The sequence below is a fragment of the Panthera pardus genome, unplaced genomic scaffold (assembly GCF_024362965.1).
Source record: "Panthera pardus isolate Hobbes unplaced genomic scaffold, ASM2436296v1 HiC_scaffold_2, whole genome shotgun sequence".
Lineage (NCBI taxonomy): Eukaryota > Metazoa > Chordata > Mammalia > Carnivora > Felidae > Panthera > Panthera pardus.
The window spans coordinates 29,874,458-29,889,049 of NW_026526765.1; the positions used below are offsets into that span (position 1 = coordinate 29,874,458).

The 14,592-nt window shown below is 37.5% G+C and overlaps 1 protein-coding gene and 1 non-coding gene across 2 annotated transcripts in view; both read right to left on the reverse strand.

Annotated features, from left to right (window-relative positions):
• NUP155 (nucleoporin 155) overlaps window positions 1-14,592 on the reverse strand; it is a 67,310-nt gene that overhangs the window by 26,826 nt on the left and 25,892 nt on the right. Inside the window, 7 exon segments of the mRNA XM_053906940.1 lie at window positions 192-289; window positions 9,240-9,355; window positions 10,365-10,431; window positions 11,759-11,906; window positions 12,402-12,464; window positions 13,374-13,462; window positions 14,197-14,291. Coding sequence (XP_053762915.1) covers window positions 192-289; window positions 9,240-9,355; window positions 10,365-10,431; window positions 11,759-11,906; window positions 12,402-12,464; window positions 13,374-13,462; window positions 14,197-14,291 — 676 coding nt within the window.
• LOC128778474 (small nucleolar RNA SNORA30/SNORA37 family) lies at window positions 8,115-8,243 on the reverse strand. The gene has a single exon (XR_008424060.1). It is a non-coding gene; the product is annotated as a small nucleolar RNA SNORA30/SNORA37 family (small nucleolar RNA).

Consider the following 14,592-nt stretch of genomic DNA (forward strand, 5'->3'; position numbering starts at 1 on the left):
TGAAAGTTATGGAAATACAAGAGATCCATATTGTCCCACTTTTCCCAACCATACTGATGTTATTTTAATAAAAAATATTTGGGTTACCAAAAAACTAAATCTTATTGAGAGATGTCCACTGTTTTCTATTCACTGAATAGAACTCTTTATTGGGGGCATGTTCAGTTAACTGATCAGAAGGAATAACTTACCATGAAACTTCCTCTGCAGCTCCTGCTGCATTTGCTGGGTATTTCCATTTTCAGGACGCATGAATCCTATCAGCCTCTGCTGCACTTTGGCAGTTGTACTAAAACAGAAATTCCAGAATTTGTGTTTTCAACAGCTTTACTGAGATAAAATTCAACCATTTAAAGTACACAATTTAGTTTTTCAAAATATACCCATAGGGTTGTGCAACTGTCACCACAGTCTAATTTTAGAATATTTTCACCCACTCCCTATTAGTAGTCAATCTCCATCTCTCCTACTCCTACCCTAAGTAATTGCTAATCTACTTTGTCTCTGTAAGATTGCCTGTTCTGGTTATTTCACACAAATGAACTAGAATACACTATAAATATTCTTTTCCTCTGTAGAATAGTGAAATAATCACTGACAAATCAATGATAATGATGTGAAACTGAAGCATTTTAATCTCTGAGATGCTTAAAATTCCACTGAGAATAGATGGATAATAAATAATAGCTTCCTTTTATTGAACACTTGTTTTGCCTCCACCAATGATTTAATACTCCCAATTCTATAAGGTAAATATTATTAAGAATACCATTTTACATACTACCGAAAGCACTCTACATACTCAATGCAATCCCTATCAAAATAACACCAGCATTCTTCACAGAGTTAGAACAATCCTAAAATTTGTATGGAATCAGTAAAGACCCCAAATTGCCAAAGCAATCTTGAAAAAGAAAACCAAAGCAGGAGACATCACAATCCCAGACTCCAAGCTGAATTACAAAGCTGTAATCATCAAGACAGTATGGTACTGGCACAAAAACAGACACTCAGATCAATGGAACAGAAAAGAGAACCCAGCAATGGATCCACAAACGTATGGCCAACTACTCTTTGACAAAGCAGGAAAGAATATCCAATGGAATAAAGACAGTCTCTTCAGCAAGTGGTGCTGGGAAAACTGGACAACGGCATGCAGAAGAATGAACCTGGACCACTTTCTTACACCATACACAAAAATAAACTCAAAATGGATGAAAGACCTCAATGTAAGACAGGAAGCCATCAAAATCCTCGAGGAGAAAGCAGGCAAAAACCTCTTTGATCTTGCCCGCAGCAACTTCTTACCCAACACATCTCCAGAGGCAAGGGAAACAAAGCAAAAATGAACTACTGGGACCTCATCAAAATAAAAAGCTTCTGTACAGCGAAGGAAACAATCAGCAAAACTAAAAGGCAACTGACTGAATGGGAGAAGATATTTGCAAACAACATATCAGACAAAGGGTTAGTATCCAAAATCTATAAAGAACTTCTCAAACTCCACACCCAAAAAACAAATAATCCAGCAAAGAAATGGGAAAAAGACATGAATTGACACTTTTCCAAAGAAGACATCCAGATGGCCAACAGACACATGAAAAAATGCTCAACATCACTCATCATCAGGGAAATACAAATCAAAACCACAATGAGATACCACCTCACACCTGTCAGAATGGCTAACATTAACAATTCAGGCAACAACAGATGTTGGCAAGGATGCAGAGAAAGAGGATCTGTTTTGCACTGCTGGTGGGAATGCAAACTGGTGCAGCCACTCTGGAAAACTGTCTGGAGGTTCCTCAAAAAACTAAAAATAGAACTACCCTACGACCCAGCAATTGCACTACTAGGCATTTATCCAAGGGATACAGGTGTGCTGTTTCGAAGGGACACATGCAGTCCAATGTTTATAGCAGCACTAGCAACAATAGCCGAAGTACGGAAAGAGCCCGTGTGTGTGTGTGTGTGTGTGTGTGTGTGTGTGTGTGTGTGTGTGTGAAAAAACAGATGAAAAAACATCAAGACAAAAGCAAAAAGCAAAGAACCTACTGTAAGGTAATACTGGCACTGAGAGAAATGAGCAGATAAGAGCATTTGGGGCTCGTTTCGTGAAGAATCTGATACTTCAGCTCTTAATGTAACTTCAGAGGATGTGAAGAAAAGAATGATGAACTTTCAGGAGAAATTTTTGTTTGACAACTGATAGAGACAATAGATTTCATATTAAAAAAATTTTTGGAAAGCTAAAAAAAAGATTTTAACTTCAAAAGTATATGACTATTGAAACTATGGTAGGTATAATGTAGGATGAAGCAAATGATTATGTCAATATTAATAGAAAATAAGATTTTTAGGGAAAAAGCAATACAAAAATAAAAGAAATGGAGCAAAACCCTGTAATTTTAAACCTTTCACAACAGTACAAACTCGCAATTTTATTAGAAAATACAGACAAAACAACATACAGCATGACTAGTAGCAAAGAACACCTCTAGCTATAATCCTTAACACCCTTTCCTACCAAAAGAAATCAGGGTTCCCTGGAGAAATGGCTGATTCCAGATAGAGGACAGGAATTGTACCAAATGAACCTAGAACATCTTGTCATATTAGGAAGCAAAGAAGTTACCAAAGAAAACTCAAAATACTGACAGAAAACTGTCAAAACTCAAGCAGACTGAAGAGGCAAAACATTGGGACATCTTGCATTACAAAAACAATCTGCAGTGAATGAAACACGCTAAATACATTTAAAACCACGTATTCATAACGGTTATTAATAAAAACCTTGACTGATGGCACCAGCCTAGATGGAGTAAGCCTGCTACAGCCTCTTTCACTGACTACAAAACCGAAAACCCTGGATGGAATACAAAGAGCAACTACTCACTCAGGACTCTGAAAAGTCAGTTAAGTGCAAACAGACTTAGCTGGGAAGTCAAAACTCAAATGACAAGCCATTCATACTGGGATTTTCCCGTACTCCTTTATTTTGGCTTTGTTCAAAAGTGAACTGAGTTTCAAAAGTGTATGGACAAAACAAAACAAAACAAAACAAAACTGTATGGGCAGTAAATCTCCCAGGGAACATGCAGCAATGTCTGGAGACATTCTAACTGTCACAACTGGGGAGGACTACTGGTATCTAGTAAACAGAGGCCAAGGATACTCATAAACATCCTATAACGCATAGGACAGTCCCCTCAATGAATAATTACCCAGTCCCCAGCGTCTTTAGTCCCGAGGCTGAGAAACCCCGGAACAGATAAACTGGGAAAAGGGAGCTTGTGGTCCCAAAAGTTTGAAGCAAATCAGTTCTTTCTCTTGATGACTTGCCCCAAAGGTACCACCATTTCCACAATACTATGACATCAAAGGAGTGAAAAATGAAAGGAAACACTAGCTTTCTATCCCGAGGACCAGTAAAAGGAGTTCCTGGGGGCTAGAGAATTGTGGGAAATCAGAACAAAAAGGGGCTGGAAAGGAGATCCCCTAAGTCTGTGCATGATCAACACAATCTCTGGGCTCACCCCTGAAGCCATATATATATGGAACATACTCAAAGAAGCACAGCAAAGACTCGAAGAACTGAACTGAGATATAAACTACTGCACAAGTCCCAGAATAACCGAGAGGCTCATGCGTGGGACAGACCTAAAGAGTATAGCAACAGCTTTGAAAACTAAGCTGATACTGAAATCAGTGCTCACAGAATCCAAGGCAGAACCTGTGGTCTGAAGTTAAGTAGGCAGATTGCTTGCTGAAATAAACAAGACTGACATTCTCAAGGGGAATGATACATGCAACAACACGGATCAATCTCTGACTACAGAAAAGAAGCCAGAATCAATGTATATGACATATTAGAAAAGGCGAAGTAGAGGGGTAAAGAAGAGCTCATTTGTGGCCAGGCTTAGGGGTGAGAAAAGGGTATGAATACAAGAGAAAGCACAAGAGAACTTGGGGGCAGGATGGAACTGTTTTGTATTTTGGTTGTGGTGATAGTTACATGACACTACGCATCCACCAAAACTCTTAAAACCGCACACGGAAAAAGGGTAGATTTTACCACGTACCTTAAAGCCAAAACTGCTCATCTCTCAAGGCTGCTAGAAACCAATTCATTCTATTAATTTGGCAAATAAAGACAAAGAAGTAACCATTTATCCAGACTTTCCAAATAAAATGAATATCAGGGTAGCCGAATAACTGAAGGGAGGATTTAAAATAATTATTATGCAGGACATCAGTGCAGCAAGTGTGTCTCCTCTACCACACAGGGTGACTGGGCCGAGTTTAATCACATACCTTCTTCTATGTGAGGTAAACTGCTCACAAACAAGACGGTGGATTTGTTGCAGAGGACTGCAGTAGGGGTCTACTGTTGCTGGTTATACTGCTCCTTAGCAAAATCCAGGTTATCATAACAAACATGAGGAAGGGGGAGTAGGCAGATTAGATGGGATCAACATAGCAGGGTAATCCACTGGAATACCCTATTGCTAATATAGGTCCTTCTTTGAGTCCACTGGCAACTTTAAGCTCTAACTGGGAACCCTAAGATCCAACTGCTAAGGGTTGGAGAGAGCGTTGGCAAAAAGTAAACAAAATGAACATCACATCTCATCTGGTTGGCCCTAGCATCCAGGCTCAGATTTCCTCCGAAACCAAATGATAGTACATTAAACAATGCAGGGGGTTGACATTGCTACAGTCTCCCAACTCACTTAAAGAGAAACCTCAGCTTCACTAGTCTGGCATGCTGAGAGTTGAAATCTAGCACTTGACCTAATTTCAGCTTCCTACCATATTCTTATCATATTCTGGGGCAAAATTAGCCATGAAACTGTCACAAGAATTTTTCTCACACGATGATCTGCTACTGAACACTGACAACAACTGCTGAGTAGATCTATACTGGTTATCTATACTAGTCAGCATATACCTTAATTTCTAAATATAGCCAGAAAAATATCACCAGATACAATGTATTTATTAGCTGGGAAAAGACAGACTATGCTGGGCAGTTGAAACCAACAGCCCCCAACGAAATAACTAATGTAGAAAATATGAAAAACTTGAAAAACAAATCCATTGTATTCTTAGTGAAATTTGGGATTCACATTAGAAATGTTAATTGCCATGAAAAAGGGAAAATAAAAGAGCTCTCAGAGTTAAAAATATAATGGCCAGAAAAAAAATTTATCAGAGAAACTGAACAGATGCTATTTAAAATATAATAAGTGATTGATGGAGAGCCTGGGTGGCTCAGTCAGTTAAGCATTCGACTTCGGCTCAGGTCATGATCTCAGTTTGTGGGTTTGAGTCCCGCATTGGGCTCTGTGCTGATAGCTCATAGCCTGGAGCCCGCTTCGGATTCTGTATCTCTCTCTTTCTCTTCCCTTCCCTTCCCCTGTTCATGCTCTGTCTCTCTCTCAAAAGTAAATATTAAAACAAAAAAAAATTAAGTAAATAAATAAAATGTAATTAACAATTGAGAACATCAATGCTAGGAATTCTGTACTTTACAGAATGACCACCATTACAACAAAAGGAATGAAGGAAATTATGGAAGAAAAGAGAAGAAACAGAGGCTAGAACTAGGAGAGTTGATAGGATTTTCCAAAGAGAAGGGAAATGATCAGACAGTACATTAAAAAATAATAAAAGAAAATTCACCAAGGCTTAAAAGTCTAGTTCTAAATGCTCATTAAGGAAGTTTAGTTCTCAACACTCAGTGAAGAAAAACATAGTAAAGATGTTATGGAAAACTGCTAAATCTTCAGTAATAGAAATAGCATAAAAATTTTCAAAGTTAACACAAACCATTTACAGAGAAAAGAGAATCAGAAAGGTAATGCACTTTTCCTCTGCAATATTAAAATTTAGGAAGAAAATGGAACAAACTATACACAAAGATCTGAAAGAAAATGACTACGACCTTACAATTCCATACCCATTAGGCAATAAAAAGGAGTCAAGTACAGATTTATGCTGCAACACAGACCTTGAACATGAACCTCAAAATATGCTAAGCAAAAGAATCTAGATTCTAAAGACCACAAGTTATACAATTCCATTTATATGACCTGTTAAAAATAGGCAAATTTACAGAGGTAGGATAGATTAATAATTGGGACTAAGAGGAGGAAATGACTGCAAATGGACAGGAGAAATGTCTTTGGGTTGAAGGAAATGTTCTAAAAATGGACTGTGGTGATGGTTGCACAATTTTTTTTTTTTTTTTAATGTTTATTTTTGAGAGAGAGATAGAGTTTGAGCAGGACAGGAGCGGGGGGGGGGGGGGGGGGGGGAGACACAGAATCTAAAGCAGGCTCCAGGCTCTGAGCTGTCAGCACAGAGCCCAACATGGGGCTCAAATTCACGAACTGTGAGATCATGACTGAGCCGAAGTTGGACGCTCAACCGACTGAGCCACCCAGGTGCCCCGATTGCACAATTCTATATATTTACTAATAGTTGTTGAACCAAACATTTAAAATAAGTGAATTTTGTGGCATATAAATTACATCTTAAGAAGCTATTAAAAAATACTCAGTGAGACTAATGTTGCAGACATGAAGGATATTGGTTGAAATTAGGAAATTTGTTAATAAAGGAAAAAAATACAATCATCTCTGCAAAATGCAGACATCTGACAAACTCCAATACTCATTTTATATGAATATTCAATAAAACAGAAATGGATGAATACTTTCTTAGTATGATAAATTGTATCTGTGCAGGCATCTTCTTTAATGGGGAAACATTACAAGCTTTCCCACTAAGTCAGGAATAAGATCTGGATGCCCACTTTATCTCCACCATTGTTTAACACTGTGTTGGACACATTAACTTACATAGGCAAGAGAAAGCAACTACGGATAGACAGGAAAAAGGTAAAACTATCTCTATTTGCAGATGACAGGATTACATATTTAAAAAATCCAAAAAACTCAGCGAGAAAACTACTAACTAAAGAGAAATTAGTAAAGGTGCAGGGTATAAAATTAACAGACATTTGCAGTTATAACTGTAAAGTTCAATACACTAAGGAACTATTAAAAGAAGAACATAATGTGAAAAAACAAAACAAATAAACAACAACAACAAAAGCACCTTACAACTAAAATTCCAGATAATTTCCAGGAAGGATAGTGGTGGAGGGCAGGGGAAAAAAGAAAGATTAATAGCTTCTGTCCAATTATTAATGCTGACAGACGTGTATTTTTCAGAATTTAAAACTAACTACCAGAGAAAGAAAATCATATATAAAACTTCTAAGTCTGTGTTTGGGGTAGGGAGAGGTCTGATCAATACAGTAAAATAAGGGGATGGGAAAGGAAAGAAAAACAAACAGAAAACACAACAAAAAGCACAAATTAAGGATGTGAGAATAAGATCAAACATATAACTAATGCCAACTACAAGGGAAGAAGTTAAATTATCCTATTAAAAGATAAAGACTCTTAAACTAAGTTAACAGAAGAGGGAAGAAATCAATTTGTATGGAAGATATAATTTAGGGTGCCTGGGTGGCTCAGGTCATAATCTCACGGTTCATGAGCTCAAGCCCCAGATTGGGCTCTGTGCTGACAGTGCAGAGCCTGCTTTGGATCCTCTGTGCCCCGCCTCCCCCCCTGCCAGCCGGCTCTCCCCTGCTCGTGTTCCTGCACTCTTCCTCTCTCAAAAATGAATAAACATTTAAAAAAAAAAAAAAAAGATATACGTTAAAGTGTTCCAAAGGTTAATATTAAAGAAAATTGGTATAATTTTCTCATGAGACAATACTGCATACCAACATTTTAAAAAGCCCTCATACCCAATTCTACTTGCCAAAAAATTCATCTGAAAATTACTAAACAAGTACACAAACACCTATAAATAATGGAAAAATACGAAGCCAATATAAAAATAATTTATTCCACTGATTTGGAATGTTCTAAAAGATACACTAAGTATATACAATGTTTCATAAAAGTATGCCTAGTTAGACTCTATTTGCAGATTTATCTATTTTTATCTATCTATCTATCTAGGGAGAAGACCTAAGGTTAGAACAGCAGGAGAAAATGTACAATGTTGAATATGATGTCACAGAACAGTCTCTCTGTCCCACTGAGTGACAGCTGCCACTGGCATAGTCCCAGGGCAAGGATGCAATCAAGGGTTTTCTTTCAGCACCAGCTACCAAATCCAGGCCCCACTGTCTGGGGGAGGACCTGTGAAAGTGCTATGTTTGCAACATAGTTTTAAAGAAATGCACAGTGAGATATTTTATGAGTATCAAGATATTTTATGTTATACTTCAGATCATAAATTTTCTGGGCAGTGAAATTTTTTACAACAAACCCATTTCTATAATTTAAAAAAAGCTCATCCTAAACATGTCCACACAAAAACTTTTACAGGTATGTTCACATCACCCTTATTCATAACAACCAAAAAGCTTCACAACCAAATGAGCATCACCTGATGAAATGAAAAATGAAACAAAGAGTACTGATACACACTAAAACATGTGAACCTTGAAAACAGAATAAAAGAACGAAGCCAGAAACAAAAGTCCACACATTTGCACTTATATAAAAGACCCAGAATATGGCAGACGGAATATGGCAGACGCATAGAGACAGATCAGTGGTTGCCAGGGGCTGGAAGAGCTATGGACCGAGTGTGTCGGTCCATACGGGGAGAGCTATGGACCGAGTGTGTCTCACCAGATTCCCACCTGACGGCATTAGGATGTAGGCCTTCGGGGTAATTAGGTTTAGATGGGGTCACAACAGTGAAGCCCCCACGATGACATTAGCACCCTTAGAAGAGACCAGAGAACCTGTCACCTCGTTTTCTCTCTGCCATGTGAGGACACACAAAGAAAACAGTTATCTGTAAACCAGGAGGAGGGTCCTCACCAGAACCCAACCATGCTGGCACTGTGATCTCAGACTTGCAGCCCCCAGAACTGTGAGAAATAAATGATTGTTGTTTAAGCCATTCTATGGTACTACTGTTACTGCAGCCTAAGACAGGGAGTGATTGCTAATGGGTTAAGAGTTTCTTTCTGGGGTGATGAAAATGTTCTGGAATTAGATAGTGGTGATAATTGTATAACCTCATAAATATACTAAAAACCACTGAACTAAACATTTAAAAGAATGAATTTTATAACATGTGAACTATATCTTGGAGAAAAAAGGGAAAATGAGTAAATAAATCTTATTTATTCTTACTTTGGATTTCCTAATGGTCCTCCTGCAAATTGGGAGTTTCTGTCTAGAAATTCTTGCAAACCTTTTAGTTCTTGTAGCACTGACTCCAGCAGCTGGGAGGGAACGCTACTTTCAATCTGTAAGGAAAAAAAGTATTTTCCAAAGTTTTAAAACACTGAAAAAGTATATATGTAAAACACATACTTTTATATCTGTAACTCAATGTAAACTTTCAATTTTGAAGTATCCTATCTTCAAAAACGTAATTATTTATCAATTTATGCTTCATGACCAGAATAAAGGGTTAGATACCACATCCCTCCTGTCCTGCTCTGATTTGATTTAGGTATAATTTACAGACAGTAAAATCAGTACACCTTAAACAAACATCTTGATAGCTTTTTACGTTTTTAATACAGTCACTGCCCAGACCACAATATATTTCTAATACCCAAAAAGTTCTCTAATGCTCCTTCCTGGTCATTAGTTATTCCATATCCCAGGTAACTACTTTTCTTATCACCACAGGTTAGCTTTGCCTGTTCTTGAACTTCAGATAAATGAAATCATATACTATGTTAAGTAAATACATTCTTATTCTTAGAAACATGAACTTTTAAAAGAGTATCAGAATTGAAAAGATATTTGGTATCTTTCCAATTTAAAAAGAAAAAGCTTAAAATAAATTGCATTTCTATTTTATGTTAAAAGAATTTTACTACCTGAATTTATGTTAATACAAAGTTTTAAAGAATCTTTTTTTAAAGCACTCTACAAAGTATACCAACACATGGAAATCAGTACTTGGTCTGTGGAGTTTTGGGGGGGGCATATAAGCAAAGCACTAAATAGTAGCTTTGAGTAATATTAAGTATTAGGACTTATTCTGCTTAACCCTTAAAACAACCTTAAGAGAAAGATGTCTTATTATTCTCATTTTCTAGTGAAGTATCAGACTGAAATATTAAGAAAGTTACTCATCATTTTATAAGTGACAGACCTGGGCAAGGAGTTTATTGGACATGTACACAAAAGAATGCCCACTGCATCTTTTTATAACATCAAGAAATGTGAAACAATCTATCCAATTAACAGCATAAACTGGTTACATCGCAACAAAGGAATACTATTATACGACACACTTACTGCGGTGATCTCTCTGCTGCCACTCTTGAATACTCTCTCCACAACTAAACTAGCATCCCAGATATTTCTGAAATAAAAACATGTTTTAACAATTATGCCATATAAACAAAACAATTACAATATGTACTAAATTCCTCTCTATGTATTTATTAAAGTACAGCAATGATTTCATTTAACATTTCATGAAGTTATCCAAAAGATGGAAAACAAGAAAATGTCTAAACCTGACATACCTAAGATATTTTACATAATACTGTCGAAGAAAAATCAAAACACGATGGGCAGTGAATTATAAACAAGAAAGCTTATAATGCAAAAACAAACTTATAAAGGAGTGCTGCAGTGTTTCACATTTTTGAGCAAATGACTGAAATGAAAGCATACATCTCAAATCTAAGACAAATACACAGCAGACAGGACAATTAACTAGATATGACAGACTAATTGCAAAAATGTTGTAATTCTTTATCCCTCCTTATACCTATCCTTTATGAGTTCGATGTGCCTCTCATAACAAGGAATGTATTTCCCATTTTTCAATGGACTCTTTTTTAAAGTTTATTTTGAGACAGAGAGAGAGAGAGAGGGAGCACGCGCGCACAAGCAGGGGAGAGGTGGAGATAAAGGGAGACAGAGAATCCCAAGCAGGCTCTGTACCATCAGCGCAGAGCCTGATACAGAGCTTGAACTCACAAACCGTGAGATCATGACCTGACCTGAAATCAAGAGTTGGACGCTCAACCAAGTGAGCCACCCAGGTACCCCTGGATTCTATTTTTGAATCTAGGTTGGCCTGGAGACATTCCCCTGGTCCAGCGAATGAAGTGAAAGTGATGGTAAAGCCAAATCTAAACCCAGTTATCAAGAGGCTTTGCCAATTTCTACCCTTTTTCATGGGACCTTGCTACCACCAAGTAAATAAACCCCGGCTAACCTGCTAGAGGATGAAACCATGTGAAGAACAACCCAGCTGTCCCAGCAGATGCCATTCTAGACCAGCATACAAACATGACCCTAAACATGTGCGAATCCAAGACTAGCAGAGCTCTCTTCAACCTCATGGCTGATTGCATATAAATGAGTGAGCCTAGCCAAGACCAGAACTGCCTAGCTGACTTGCAGACACATGTCACTGAGTTATGGAGTGGTTTGGAACACTACGTATTAATATGTACGTGTATACATATGCATATATGTAAACCACAGCAACAAATATAGGTGGTTATATGATAAAAAAGTTAAACAATAGAATACAATCTTATTAATGAACAAATGAACTAAAACTGTAAGTAAAATTTAACAGAAATAAATGATGGCCCAAATTTAGAGTTAAAAATATTCACACAAAATGGGACAAGGTGAGCAATAGTTGGGTTATTCCATACAAAACTTACCCCATGATTCGAGAAAAGTAGATGCAAATACCATTGTGTTTTCCAGAGTACACGATCTCTGGTGCAGCCATACAAGTCATACTTGCGGCCTGAGTTGCTGGATTTCCTGAAGCACACACTGGTGTTGACATGGCAGGAGGGTGTACACCTTGTATGCACATAATAAAGACAGACGTTTAAATTTAACCTTAAACATTCAGAATTCTCAATAACCCAAGCCTGCGTGTCTAGATCCAAAGGTAAGAATATTTACAAAAATACTAGTATAAACAGATATTGAATTTGGTTTTCCCTGAAAAGAAGAGACTCAGACTTGGATGGATGCTCCCAGGTAGGCTTTCAAGTGTCAGCCTGCAGGATAAAAGGAAAGAAAGCTTGCAATCACTACTCCTTAAACTGGGAGTCAAACAGAGCTAATTATACAGATGACATGGCTAAATAAATCCTGGTACCCAAATAAGGAGCTTTCCAGGTACACTGCTAAAGGTGTTCCTATGCAAAGGCATTCATGGCCAAATGTCAATACTTGCTTGGATGTGATTCGTATTAAATAGGGCAAGTTAATCTTTAACTAAGTATTTAGGATAATAACAGTGTTAGCTCTTCAAATAGTATAGCAATGTAAAATAAAGAACACAAGTACCTTGAGATGGTGTTCCCAGAAATGTTGGATTTGGGTATGAACTAGTACTAGGAATAGGAGAACCTGAAAAGAAGAATATAAAGATTTATAAAATAATTTCTCAATCCTTTAAATCTGATGAAATTAGAGAAGCTGTTTCTAAGCACGAGTGAGGAGTGGTACCATCTGTGACATATTCAAGATTTAGAGACTCCTCTTATTTCCCAGGAACTTTCTAACTATCTCCACTTTGGAAAACATTGAGGTGGGGGTTTACTCATTAAATCATTCACCTCCTTCCTTTTGAATGTCAAACGAGTTCTGTAAATACACTGGTTATGTATTATTTGTTCTCTAACATAAAGAACTCAATGTTACCATATCATCACTTTCAAGAGTTGGACATCTATATAATTATTCACCCAATAAAACAGTAGCAGTAAACAAGATATAATGAAAAGGTTTGTTCGTTAAAATATGCTATATGGAAACTACATAGTTTCTAAAGTTCAAACTATTAGAAATAGTCTCGGGGCACCTGGGTGGCTCAGTTGGTTGAGTGTCTGACTTTGGCTCAGGTCATGATCTTGCGGTTGATGAGTTCGAGACCCCATCGGGCTCTCTGCTCTCAGGACAGAGCTCGCCTCTGCCTCCCTCTCTCTGTGCCCCTACCCCACTCTGTCTCTCTCAAAAATAAATAAAAACATTTAAAATTAAAAGAAAAAAAAAAAAAGAAATAGTGTCATTTTGGGGCACCTGGGTGGCTCAGTTGGTTAAGCGTCCGACTTTGGCTCAGGTTATGACCTCGCGATCCGTGAGTTCGAGCCCTGCATCGGGCTCTGTGCTGACAGCTCAGAGCCTGGAGCCTGCTTTGGATTCTGTGTCCCTTCCCCCATCTGTCTACCCTTCCCTCACTGGTGCTCTGTCTCTCAAAAATAAATAAATGTTGAAAAAAAAAAAAGAAATAGTCTCATTTCAATGTTTCATACTCACTAGCGTAGACAGGAGACCCTAAGATGGGACCCACGTTACTTGGAGCAGGGAGAGTGGTTGGAAATCTCATCTGTGCTTCACCACCATACCTGTTTTTGTGACAAAAAAGCTAATCTTATTCAGCGAAATTATCCACCTTAAAAGCTGGAATTGTTCCAAGTCTTGCTTAGCTCCCAAATAAATCCTTTAAACACTAGAGACTTTATGTATTGTGTTTATAATGCTTACATATAAGCATAGATTTATAATACTTAATAAATGTTGACTTGAATCTCTACCAGAAAGAATTATAAGGGACTCTAGCAATTTCTAAGAAGGGTCAGTACTATCCAGAATTTACTTAAGAGTATATGACACTGTAATTTTTATACAGATTATGGTTAGACAGCACTGGAAAAATTGTTTTAAACAAATCAGACTTCAAATTCTTATCTTTAGCTAAATATTTTCCAAATAAAAATATTTCTTTGATACCAAGTTTCCTTAAAGTGATTCAGAATCCCTCAATGCCAATGATACAAATAAAGCAGAGTCGGTAGAGTGTTACAGGAAATACAAAAGATATAGTAACTGGAGTAGAAAGAGGTGAAAAAAGAATATTAGACAGAAGTTACCTAGAGCAAGGGTAACAATTCATACATTGTGCTAATCTAGCAACTTCCATTAGTGTTATAATCTTTCCAGATTTCAACCTTTTGCAAAAGAATTTTAGTAACTTGCCTAAATACTTCCTCAACTGTTTGGCAAGCCCTTAAAAACCATCATGCTGGCCAATGCAACCACTTAAAAAAGTGGGCAAGAACAAAAGAAAACGGACATATACCTGAAGAAAGCCCGAGTAGCCCATGCAGATACTTCTCTGTCACAAGCAGCAGTGGAACAAGCAAGGATAAGGCAAGTTGCACAAGCCTGGTCTTCCTGTTAAAAAAAATATATATATATTTTATTTTAAATGTTTATTTTGACAGAGAGAAAGCATGAGCAGGGGAGGAACAGACAGGGAGAGAGAGAATCCCAAGCATGCTCTGTGCTGTCAGCAGAGTCCTATGTGGGGATCGATCTCATGAACTGAGAGATCATGACCTGAGCTGAAATCCAGATTTGGACATTCAACCGAATGTGCCACCCAGGCGCCCCAAACATAAACATTTACAAAGAAGTTTTGGTTATTGCTGTACCCTGTGTTTAAGTCTGCGCCTAGCACAGAGCAGGTGCTCAA